Below are 12,835 nucleotides of genomic sequence, written 5' to 3'. Positions count from 1 at the left end.
TTGAAGCAATACCCCTTGTATATATGATTCTGGAGCAAATTTGGACATCGGGTGTTCTGGAGAGCTGCTGCATTTGCAAACTTTGTGTTTGCTTTTTAGTAATTGAAAAGTCTGACAGTGGGGTTGTGAAAGGGGTTATGTTCAAAGTGTTAACCACATTTCTCCTCTTTAGCCAGGATATGGGAATTCATTTGGCACAACTCTCGCAGTGCAAAATTATTAAATATTTTTTAGCAGTATAATGTATGGGGTTTACGTTGCATTATTGCAGTGGTCCTACCAAATCGATTACGTTAATAGTTTTCATTCCGTAATTTTACAATCAGTAATGTAGTACGACTTGTAGGTAATCTACCCAGCACTGCTTATAGATAACAATACTGGCAGCCATATTACCCTGTAGTCCAAGACTGGTTGCCCACTGAAGCTAAGCAGGGCTGAGCCTGGTCAGTACCTAGATGGGAGACCTCCTTGGAAAACTAGATTTCTGCTGTAAGAGGTGCTAGTGAGGCCAGCAGGGGGCACTCACCCTATAGTCTGTGTGGGTCCTAGCGCCCCAGTGTAGTGATGGGGACACTATACTGTCAACAAGCACCGTCCTTCGGATGAGACGTTAAACTAAGGTCCTGACTCTCTGTGGTCATTTAAAAATCGCAGGATGTCTATCGAAAAGAGTAGAGGTGTGACCTCGGCATCCTGGCTAAATTCGCCCATTGGCCTCTGACCATCATGGCCTCCTAACAATCCCCATATCTGCTGATTGGCTTCATCACTCTGTCTCCTCTCCACCAGTAAGCTGGTGTGTGGTGGGCGTTCAGGCACAATATGGCTGCCGTCGCATCATCCAGGTGGATGCTGCACATTGGTGGTGGATGAGGAGATACCCCCTGACAATGTAAGCGCTTTGAGTGCCAAGAAAAGCGCTATATAAATGTAATGATTTATTATTATTATTATTATTATTTTTATTAATCCTGTTTGGAGCCATCAGATACATCCAATATTTTTCAGAAGTCTGAACTTTGACAGGTGACTGTGAGAAGACAATGCTGAATAAAGTCGTAGTTTTTGCTATTTTTGGACCAAAATGTATTTTCGATGCTTCAAAAAATTCTAACTGACCCTCTGACGTCACATGGACTTCTTTGATGATGTTTTTCTTACCTTTCTGGACATGGACAGTATACTGTACATACATTTTCAATGGAGGGACAGAAAGCTCTCGGACTAAATCTAAAATATCTTAAACTGTGTTCCGAAGATGAACGGAGGTCTCACGGGTTTGGAATGACATAAGGGTGATATAATAATTTTAATATTTGGGTGAACTAACCCTTTAACTGCTTGCCGTGTAGTGCCAACAAACAGAAAACTAGCCTCTTTAATACAGTTTTCAGAGTCAAATTGATTCAAAACAACTAATTATGGTAATATACTATATAAAATAATTGCTTTTTGATATTAATGAGATTCCTATTGCAAGACCTTCCAAAACTTGCACACAGGTAAATAATTTAGGTAAATAAAAATTCCAATATCTACTAGGAATATTTAAGTAGTTTCACACTATAATTCCTCCATCTGAAGTCTTTTAATAGCAGATGGTTCTCACTTTCTCCAAATGATGGCAGCAGTGAGATGTGTCCATGTTTACACCTCTCCTCTGCTTAAACATGATACTGAGACAATATATCTAACCAAATTTGTCAGATAACAGAAGAAACATTTTTACATTTCCAATGATGTGATGGTGAGAGAAGGAATATTCTTGGAGGCTGTTGCCGTTAAGTAACGGGATGAAATCCTCAGAGCCACTGTCAGACCTTTTCCTGGTGCAATGGGCCCTGGGTTCCTGCCGGTGCAGGACAATGTCCTGTGACGTGGGTAGTGTGTAGGCAGATTCATACACTACACTGACTCCAGCCCTCACTGGGTTGATGATTTTTAACCATCGTCACATCATTTTATTCTCAAGGAATTACAAGTTGTATTTAAGTAAAGATGTTCAACTTGAATATTTTGTTCAAGATCCAATGTGTGATTTAAGTTTTGTTTTCATTCTTCATACAAACATAATCACACAAGCCTATACAGTGCTAATGCTGCACTCACATCTTAAAAATGTATTGTTATTTGACTATTGTTTTCGGCACAACAGTCTCAGTCTATTCTGACAAATTATTTGGCCTATTTTAAAAGGTAGTGACTAATGAGCTCAGGTATTTTTTGCCAACTTGATTATCTAGACCAGGTGTGCCCAACCTGTGTTTGATTAGGACTGGAGCTGAACTTTGCAGGACAGTCGATCGCCAGGAGCAGGGTTGGGCAGCCCTGATCTAGACGACATTGTCATGTAATATCACAAACATGACATCATTAAACTCATGTGATATGTCCGCCCTAGTGACGGGGCTTTCCCTTTATAAGCGCTTTTAACACCGGCGACCACGTGACGTGTGAAGTCACGTCCAATGCGGAAGTGAATGCTAACTGCACAGTCGCCCAACCATTCTAATCGAAACCGACTCTTCCCCGCGTCTGAAGAGGAACTCACATGTAAATATGATAATCATTCTACGTTTTGTACCGTATTTATGAGATATCCACGATGTTTTGATTATTTGTAAATCTCTGTAGGTTCTTGAGGGTTTTGTTTACTGTCGTGAATTAGCTTCACTAGCCGCTAATCGTCTCTTTTCCTGGTTTGAACAGTTAGATTTCGGACAATCGGTTTTAAATATATTTTTTACGTTCAGTAGAGTTTAGTATATATGCATCGAATCGATCTAACGTACATAAGCAATGACAAGTGACTGCTTGTAAGCTAATGTATTTCTCTGGTTTATGTCTTTTTTTTTAACTCTTGTTTTGGCTAACTGTTTTGACACACTAACACAGTCAGCAGAATTGAATGTAAGAGAATTGAATTAACACACAAACTACTATTTCTAAATGGATAAGAGTGTGACCGACAAAAAGTGCCTGTTTATTACCATATTTCTGGACATGTAACGTTAACGTTAATGTGATATTTTTTGTAGTTAGTATATATAAAAGAACCACGGTATTTTGATCAGATACCATAGTACTGCCACTGCTTTTTCAGAAAAAAATGACGACCGTTATCATTAACACAGTTTTTCTTTGGTTCCTGGTTTTTAAGCTTGACTAAATTTATTTGGTTCCTGAGAGCTGAATTGTGTTGTTGTCATGATGTGACAATGACGTCACTCCCCAAACAGGAGACATATCTCCAATCCAAATCTCTATTTATGCTTGCACCGAAGCTTTCATAACATGTGAGATACCTGGGACACTGTTTTGACCTCCACTTTGAGTCTTTTCCGCCCCTTTTACCTGATATCTGGCTCTCAATTCTCCACAGAGCTCCATCATGCTTGGTGGAGGGTTTAAATCCGAGAGACTTCGTGTCAATCTCAGGCTGGTCATAAACCGCCTCAAGCTTCTTGAGAAGAAGAAAAGTAAGTTTGGTTGTCTACAAGTTTGTCACATTTTCTAAAGTTTGGTTGATTTAACTAATTTGAAGTCGTTTGATCTGAATTAGCTGAATTAGCCCAGAAGGCTCGTAAGGAGATCGCAGACTACTTGTCGGCCGGCAAAGATGAGCGTGCAAGGATCAGAGTCGAGCACATCATCAGAGAAGATTATTTGGTGGAGGCCATGGAGATCCTGGAGTTATATTGTGATTTGCTGCTCACCCGCTTTGGCTTAATACAGTCCATGAAGTGAGAAACCATTTTTTCTTTTTAATCAAATTTTTTAAATGTGGATTTTTTGCTCATGTGCTTCTTAATTCTCTTTTCAGAGAACTGGACCCTGGCCTACAAGAAGCAGTATCCACACTCATCTGGGCTGCCCCTCGCCTGCAATCAGAAGTGGCAGAACTGAAGATCGTGGGTATCACATGTGTTTGTCTTTAATCTATTTCTGGGGTGTGGTTCTAGTGCGGATCATTCATGACTTTTCTCCTCCCTTTAACAGGTTTCAGATCAGCTGTGTGCCAAATACAGCAAAGAGTATGGAAAGCTATGTAGGACAAACCAGATCGGAACAGTGAATGATAGGGTATGATGAAACGTGTTTGTTTAGAGGTTGTGGGCATGAAATTAACTCGTAGTAATGTGTGTTTGGGCGAACATTACAATAACTATTGCTTATACATGGATTAGGGCATTTTCAAAGCTCCTTTTTGACATGTAACAGCACACCTGATCAACCTCAAATCATGCTGCTTCATAAGGAGACGTGTCATGTTACTTTTTTGAAGACTTCATGATTTTTGCCAAGTTTTTTTGCTTTGATTCACTCTTTTTAGAGGAGTCAATGCTAGTTGAAAGTCTGGTAGTGCGTTATCCCCATTCATTTTTTTTTTTTTTTTTTGAAAAAAACAATTGATTCTATTTACCATCTTTTGTATAAACCAGTGGTGTCAAACTCAATTTCTGATCCAACAAATCAAATCATTTAGGCTTATTTGAAAACTACATAGTATGTGTGTTTGAGCAGGGTTGGAACAAAACTCTGCAGGGCTCCGGCCCTCCAAGAATTGAGTTTGACACCCCTGGCGTAAATGGCCCTTTACATTTATTGAGGAGCCAAGCCAAATTCAGAATATCGTAAATGCTTAAGCTGGAGTTGGTTTTACAAATCTGCTTTTAGGCTGTTGTAAATGAATAATGAACCTTATCTTTGTAGCTTATGCACAAACTGAGCGTGGAGGCCCCTCCCAAGATTTTGGTGGAGCGTTACCTCATTGAGATCGCCAAAAATTACAATGTTCCCTATGAACCTGATGCCATGGTTCGGGTAGGAATTCATTTTCTTTTTCTCTTCAACTTCATCATCTCTACAAGCAGCATTTGTTGCAAACTTTCCTCATCTTTATCATTCCCAGCCAGAGGTATGTCCCGGTGAGGAGGCAGATCTGATTGATGTGAACAGCGACTTCAAGAAGCCAGGAGCTGGCGGAGGGGGAGGGGGTGGAGGAGGAGGGTTTACTACTCCCGCTGTAGGCATGCCTATGCCAATGCCAATGCCCACAGCTTTCAACTACCCACCGCCCAAAGGAGCTGTAAGACCAAGCTCTAATAAACTCTAACTTTAATTTGACCAAACTAAAAAGTTTGATTGTCTGCCTAGCTGTGAAATCAGTTTAAAATATGTCTCCCCCTTCAGGAGCCCTTTAATGGTCCTGTTGGCATCTATGATGGCTTTAGCAACTTCCAGCCTCCAGTGAGAGGAGGGCAACCCCCACAGCTTCCCAGCTGCCCACCCACCTATGAATCTGTAAGTGCAAGTGATCACCACCCCTCCCACCCTTCCAGACAGACGGAGACAACCTTTCCACCTTGCAGGGAAGAGTAGTTTATTCCAGTTCACATGCTGTGTTAGTCCTGCTCTGTTGTCCGTCCTCTGATCTCACGCAGGCATGTGCTACGGGCTGCAAAGAATCGAAAACACTCCATTCTGATCTCTCTTGCACCATGTGTATGGCTTTTTGGGGAAATAATTTTAATTAACCATATGCTGTATGTGAGTCATATGGAACATATACACACACAAAAAAATAAATTAAACAGGTGAATCTCATGTGGGTTGTCAAGAACATGTCTGGCAAAATTAAAAGAAACGAAGCATTTTGCCTGAAGAGAATTAAGCCTTTTGTCTGGACCAGTAAGAAGTTAATATTATTAGTAGTAAAAATGAGGTGATAAATGTTAATTATGAAAATAATATCACCTAAAATGTTTCATTGTCTTTATACAAAAATAAAATAGTTTCTTTTGATTTTGCTTTTTGTGACATTCACCTTGAAGCATTTACCCCAACAAATCCTCTACTGTGCATGGAAACAGGGGCCTCATTTATAAAATGCACAATACAATCATATGTAATCCATATGTTTCCTCCTAGATCAAAAGTGAGAGGGAAATTTGGATTTTTATAAAGGTGTGTAAAAAAATATATATATATATATTTAAGTTGTAGTTCTTTGAGGTTTAGGATTGTTCTGTGCATGCTTTTATAAACGAGGTCCCAGGTGTCCATATATTCACTGCATTGACTCACTACACGGGTCTGTTCTATCTCCCTGTGCACGCCTCATAATACTCATCCTTCACAGCATCACTATAGCAGCATTGATTATTTGCAGTAGTTGCTATGTATGGATAATAAGCTGTTAACATGTTTTCATGTGTTTTTTTTTTTTTTTTTTTAAGATTGATGTGTTGTCTGTCAAACCCTCTAATCCTTCCCAGGTCCTCCCAGGTATGTGCTCTGTCCTTATATAATGTTTATTTATTGAATCGCTTGCGTTATATTTTTCTTTCTAAAATCTTATATCTCTCCAGGCCCAGCCCCGTCTGCTCAGATCTATGACAACTCTTTCCTTCCTGAGCTTCCATCTGTTCCCGACACACTCCCAGCCTCCTCCTTCGGAGCGAACGCCAACGCATCTGACGACATTGACTTTGACGACCTGTCACGACGTTTTGAAGAACTCAAGAAGAAGACCTAATTTCCGAAAACACATCTGGGAGTCAGACCATCTGTCTCAGCTGTTCAATGTACCCTGTCCATATTCACATACAATTGTTCTGGTGGAGGTGTAATATAATATGTTACTTAACACAATGAAGGATCAGATGCTGTATAGACATTTACTTGTGAATGGCAGTGGCAGAAATTTATACGCTCATTTTAGTCTTTTACGTAACATGGACTGTTGACAAATCACTTACCCTTTGAATGAGGTCTTTGTTTAGAGGGCCTTGCTGACAGTTAAAACTAGTTAATCGTCTGTAGTTTAATCTCTGCGTCATGTATGTCTAACCTGAGATAATCTATCAGTTATTTATATTAAAGATTAGATTATAAATCTCTCTTGGTTGTTAACCTTCCCCTTTTTAGAGAGCAGTGTCTTCAGTCTTTCCCAGCAAATCAGTAACCTCTCTGACTCCTCTAGGAAAAAGCAGGTATAACCTGTCGCCATTATTTACACCCAGAGTTGTGCAATGAGTTCTCTTGAATGTCTGTGAACCTGCAAAAGACTGTATGATGCCATGGGTTGTTAGTGGATGACAATGACTCGGCTTTTTGTTATTGACAGAATGCGTATAGACCGGGTGCTCTGGTGTTCTCAAAGGAACACCAAAGATTGCTTCTTTCTGGTGACCTGAGCGATGAATTGAAGATGAATTGAATTTAATGAACCGTCTCTCTGTCCTGAAGTTAGTCTTTTCCTTTCTAGTTTGTAGTTTCACCCAGCAGCCATCTTAATTTGACTCAAAGGGAAAGGCGTTGTATTTTGTCTACAGTTGACAACACTCCCGTTTCTAATCTTGTCTGTGCGTTTCTGGACTGAATTTGCCTTAGTTTCCAAATGATCTCGAGCTGTGGCCTTTCTCTGGGAAATGTTACGTTCCTGACAGCTTGTACCACGAGCTCCACATTTGAATAAGTATTTACATGCTAATTCTTTTCTTTGGTAGGGGGTTTGACCATATATCATTTACGTTTTTTTTTTTTTTTTGTGTTAGAATAGATTGTTTAAAGTGTGATTGTCTGAAGTTTTGAAAGCATTGTTTTGTCTGCTTTCTTGACTCTATAACACTAATTTTTGTCTTCTCCCTGATATAATCCAAATACAAAAGTCTGGCAATGTTTGATACTGATTTTAGCTTGCTTTGAAAACATATCTGATGCTATGTAATAAAGTCTATTTGCTTATAACCCTTTTACTTCTCACCCAAATAATGATTCACTGAATAAGTAATTTATTTATTTGTTTTCTTACCACAACATAAATTTTGCTGTAACAAGTTTTTATTTCCATTAATGAATACAGCACTATGAATATATATATATATATATATATATAAGGTTTTGCTGTACTCTGAATATAATGGAACTCTGTCGGTTTATTCACTTTATAATCTCTAGATGGTCAAGTAATACCGTTAATAATATCTATTACTGTGTTCCTCAATCACTGTAGGCATAGTCAGCTCTCAAATTAGATTTTTTCCCTCCTTGAAACAATTTTTTTCACACCAGATAGAAGTGTTTTGCCATGTGTGCAAATGTGTAAGCACAATTTTCTTCCAATTGCAGGTTAATAAATGCACAGGGCTTGTTCATAACTGGTGAGTTAATTCTCAGTGAAACTGTCTAACTAACAACTTCTAAACATAGATTCATACAAAATGAATTGGAGGAATGGGTGGTGTCATTCACGATATTGTGTGTTTGAGCATCATGTGAGGTAAATGTCCAGGATGGAAGAGAGAGGTTCACCGATGATCATTGCAGCTGGGTTCACTGTCTGCTGGAGGGTCTTGCGGTCTGCTGCACTACAGTTCCTATACCAGACAGTGTTGCAGATGGTCAGCACACTCTCAATGGTGTCCCTGTAGACTTGTTCTTTTCAGCCGGCGGAGAAAGTATAGGTGCTGTTTTGCCTTCTTAGAGAGTGGCATGGTGTTGGTGTTCCAGGTGAGATCCTCTGTGATGTGCACCCCCAGGAATTTAGTGCTGCAGACTCTCTCCACCGTCGAGATGTCGATGGTTATTGTGGGGTGGTCAACAGAGTTTCTACTGAAGTCCATCACTACTTTCTATACTCACATTAAGGGACAGGTTGTTAGTGCCACACCATTCAGCCAAGCTTTTCCACTTCCTCTCTGTAGTGCGCTTCATCATTGTTGCTGATGAGAACTACCACAGTTGTGTCAGCCGCCAACTCGATGATGTGGTTGGGGCAGAACTCTGCAGTCGTGAATCAGCAGCGGGCTGAGCACACAGCCTTGAGGAGCACCTGTGCTCAGTGTGGTAGTGCTTGAGGTGTTGTGGCCGACACGGACTGACTGAGGTCTTCCAGTTCAGTTCAGTTCAGTTCAGGATCTGTCCAGGACAAATCATGGGTCACAGGAGGGGATGTTCCCAATCAAATTATTTAGGCTAAGCATCAGCATTCATATACCACTGTTATTTTTAACAGAAATGAATGTAACAAGCTCGGAATCATGACTTCATAAATAGGAATTAGGAAGTTTCTGATAGCATGTGAAGACAGCAGACAGCAGCAAGTACTTGCTCAGCTCAGTGGAGTAAATTGTTTGTTAACTTTGTGGTTTAATATTTTGAGTCGTATGGGACGTGGTAACACACGACCCTCTCACAGTATATTGCTGTACAAATCTATCATTTTTGCTGCTCAGAAATATTCACGCAATCATGCAGCAAGTATCAGAAGATCTGCACTCGGCTTGATTAGCGCTCACACTCACTGATCTACAGTATTGTTCAAAATAATAGCAATACAATGTGACTAACCAGAATAATCAAGGTTTTTCGTATATTTTTTTATTGCTACGTGGCAAACAAGTTACCAGTAGGTTCAGTAGATTCTCAGAAAACAAATGAGACCCAGCATTCATGATATGCACGCTCTTAAGGCTGTGCAATTGGGCAATTAGTTGAATTAGTTGAAAGGGGTGTGTTCAAAAAAATAGCAGTGTGGCATTCAATCACTGAGGTCATCAATTTTGTGAAGAAACAGGTGTGAATCAGGTGGCCCCTATTTAAGGATGAAGCCAACACTTGTTGAACATGCATTTGAAAGCTGAGGAAAATGGGTCGTTCAAGACATTGTTCAGAAGAACAGCGTACTTTGATTAAAAAGTTGATTAGAGAGGGGAAAACCTATAAAGAGGTGCAAAAAATGATAGGCTGTTCAGCTAAAATGATCTCCAATGCCTTAAAATGGAGAGCAAAACCAGAGAGACGTGGAAGAAAACGGAAGACAACCATCAAAATGGATAGAAGAATAACCAGAATGGCAAAGGCTCAGCCAATGATCACCTCCAGGATGATCAAAGACAGTCTGGAGTTACCTGTAAGTACTGTGACAGTTAGAAGACGTCTGTGTGAAGCTAATCTATTTTCAAGAATCCCCCGCAAAGTCCCTCTGTTAAAAAAAAGGCATGTGCAGAAGAGGTTACAATTTGCCAAAGAACACATCAACTGGCCTAAAGAGAAATGGAGGAACATTTTGTGGACTGATGAGAGTAAAATTGTTCTTTTTGGGTCCAAGGGCCACAGGCAGTTTGTGAGACGACCCCCAAACTCTGAATTCAAGCCACAGTACACAGTGAAGACAGTGAAGCATGGAGGTGCAAGCATCATGATATGGGCATGTTTCTCCTACTATGGTGTCGGGCCTATTTATCGCATACCAGGGATCATGGATCAGTTTGCATATGTTAAAATACTTGAAGAGGTCATGTTGCCCTATGCTGAAGAGGACATGCCCTTGAAATGGTTGTTTCAACAAGACAATGACCCAAAACACACTAGTAAACGGGCAAAGTCTTGGTTCCAAACCAACAAAATTAATGTTATGGAGTGGCCAGCCCAATCTCCAGACCTTAATCCAATTGAGAACTTGTGGGGTGATATCAAAAATGCTGTTTCTGAAGCAAAACCAAGAAATGTGAATGAATTGTGGAATGTTGTTAAAGAATCATGGAGTGGAATAACAGCTGAGAGGTGCCACAAGTTGGTTGACTCCATGCCACACAGATGTCAAGCAGTTTTAAAAAACTGTGGTCATACAACTAAATATTAGTTTAGTGATTCACAGGATTGCTAAATCCCAGAAAAAAAAATGTTTGTACAAAATAGTTTTGAGTTTGTCCAGTCAAAGGTAGACACTGCTATTTTTTTGAACACACCCCTTTCAACTAATTGCCCAATTGCACAGCCTTAAGAGCGTGCATATCATGAATGCTGGGTCTTGTTTGTTTTCTGACAATCTACTGAACCTACTGGTAACTTGTTTGCCACGTAGCAATAAAAAATATACTAAAAACCTTGATTATTCTGGTTAGTCACATTGTACTGCTATTATTTTGAACAATACTGTATATATTACCGATCTCTGCTCTTGCCCACCTCTTCCAACGGAGCCAAAGACTGCTAAACTGAGCAATCACACTAGTCCACAACAAACCAGGCTTTGGGGGTTAAGATTGCCTAGTGTTAGCACACCCTAATTATTCTCCCTGATCCTGCACAGATGAGTCTCTACCCGCAAAACAAGAGTTGTCCGGCGCCGCTCTCTGCTGCGATCGGTCCCGCAATCACGCAGGTCTCTAAAAGGAAGGTGCCAGCTATAATGTTATGAATATGAGACAAAACTACAGAATGTCACATTTTATTACTGGGTGATTCACCACATAGATGTTTTACCAGCTAAGAAGATCAACACTTTTAGAGTTTCATCTCCCTATCTGATGATGCCAATAGCAGAATGAATTTGGAAGGGTACAAAATCATCTTGGCTACCAATATTCAAGAAAATGCCACCAAACTCAATAGAAAGCTCTTCATATTGGACCAGGACTATGACCCAAAACACCCTGCCAGTTCAGTCAAGGACTTTATCAGAGCAAAGAAATGTAAAGTCTTACAATTGCCCATATCAATCTCCAGATTAAAATACAATTGAACATAAATTTCACCAGCTGAAGATGAGACTAAAGACAGAAACTCCCCAAAACAGGCAGCAGTTGGAATTGGCTGCATTAAAGGCTGGGCAAAGCATAAGACCAAGAGTCTGGTGATGTCTATGGGTTGAAGATTCACTGCTCTGATTGCATGCAAGGGGTCTGCAACCTGAGCTTTTAATCTTTTACATCTGCCTTAAATTCATCTGTTCCAATAAAGTGAAATTGAAGTGAAAGTGAAAGTGACATACAGCCAAGTATGGTGACCCATACTCAGAATTTGTGCCCTTCCAAAGTGCATACACACAGCAGTGAAAACAGACCGTGAACACACACCCAGAGCAGTACTTGACGTGAGCAATACTCATGCTCTCATCAAATAGTGGGATGAACTCTAAAAGTGCTGTCCTTTTTAATTTGGTAAAACATGTATGTGTCGAAACCATGTAAACATGATCACCTATAAAATGGGAATTTCTTGATGAGTGGATGCACAAGTGAGGCAATAACACACGTTCCTAATAATAGTGTGCTGACATGAAGGTGTGGGAAGCATTGTCAGCTATAACTCCTGCTATCACAAAAAGGTCTTGCATTACCAGTATCAGCTAAACGTATACTAGCTGTTTTGTAATTTACAGTTTTAAAATATTTCACAGTTGTCAGTCCACTTGTATATGACAACAATAAAGAGGTGCATGATTTATATATATATATATATATATATATATATATATATATATATATATATATATATATATATATATATATATATATAAATCTTATCTAACTGTTAAAATAAGACTGTACTTTTTAAGAATGTGTTTTTAAAATGCTAATTTTTTCTCACCAGTGGCGTGCACAGACTAAATTACATTTTAAAATATAATTAAATAGAAAATAAATTAAATAATGTTTCACAATATAAATGATTTTAAAATATTTTCTGATTTTTACAAAAACACATCCCCGGTGAGCATGAGACTTCTCTCAAAACCATCGAAACCATTTGAGTGTATTTGAAAATTGCACTACTACATTGATCTTTATTGCATCAAGTGCCAAAGATATGTTGATTGATACACTGTAATGCATTGGAAAATAAGTTATTTATTTTAGGAGTACTAAAAATACATTTTATAGTGTATTTAAACATTACATGGATTAATGGAGACATAATAGTGAATATTCAAGGTATTTTTTTTATGTAACATTGTTTCAACATTGACACTGAGCTATTACCCCTCATACTGAGATGACACTAAGTAAAGCTCATCAATTACAGCAGACACACAGGTGTACTA

The 12,835-nt window shown here is 39.3% G+C and overlaps 1 protein-coding gene across 2 annotated transcripts; it reads left to right on the top strand.

The window, feature by feature from the left end:
• The first annotated feature begins 2,419 nt into the window (after nt 1-2,419).
• LOC113051876 (IST1 homolog) lies at nt 2,420-7,755 on the top strand. Of its 2 annotated transcripts, none has more exons than XM_026216039.1 (10): nt 2,420-2,556; nt 3,386-3,482; nt 3,566-3,746; nt 3,827-3,914; nt 4,003-4,086; nt 4,717-4,827; nt 4,916-5,092; nt 5,197-5,307; nt 6,282-6,291; nt 6,375-7,755. In XM_026216039.1, exons 2-10 carry the CDS (start codon nt 3,395-3,397, stop codon nt 6,539-6,541), a joined length of 1,017 nt encoding a protein of 338 aa, XP_026071824.1. In that variant the 5' UTR covers nt 2,420-2,556; nt 3,386-3,394; the 3' UTR covers nt 6,542-7,755. The 2 variants fall into 2 exon arrangements, with proteins under 2 accessions (XP_026071824.1, XP_026071823.1); XM_026216038.1 differs by having other exon boundaries at nt 6,243-6,291.
• The last annotated feature ends 5,080 nt before the right edge of the window (nt 7,756-12,835 follow it).

This window comes from Carassius auratus, chromosome 32, assembly GCF_003368295.1.
Source record: "Carassius auratus strain Wakin chromosome 32, ASM336829v1, whole genome shotgun sequence".
NCBI classification, from domain to species: Eukaryota; Metazoa; Chordata; class Actinopteri; order Cypriniformes; family Cyprinidae; genus Carassius; species Carassius auratus.
The sequence above is the reverse complement of the archived record's forward strand: the minus strand, read 5'-3'. Positions and strand labels throughout refer to the sequence as shown.

What these genes read in the sequence shown, in the direction of transcription:
- LOC113051876 (XM_026216038.1), top strand. Translation starts at nt 3,395, where the DNA reads ATGCTTGGTGGAGGGTTTAAATCCGAGAGACTTCGTGTCAATCTCAGG. An exon ending in GGCTTAATACAGTCCATGAA is followed by an intron (nt 3,747 to 3,826) that starts GTGAGAAACCAT and finishes TTCTCTTTTCAG; the next exon opens with AGAACTGGACCCTGGCCTAC. An exon ending in TCCTTCCCAGGTCCTCCCAG is followed by an intron (nt 6,292 to 6,374) that starts GTATGTGCTCTG and finishes ATATCTCTCCAG; the next exon opens with GCCCAGCCCCGTCTGCTCAG.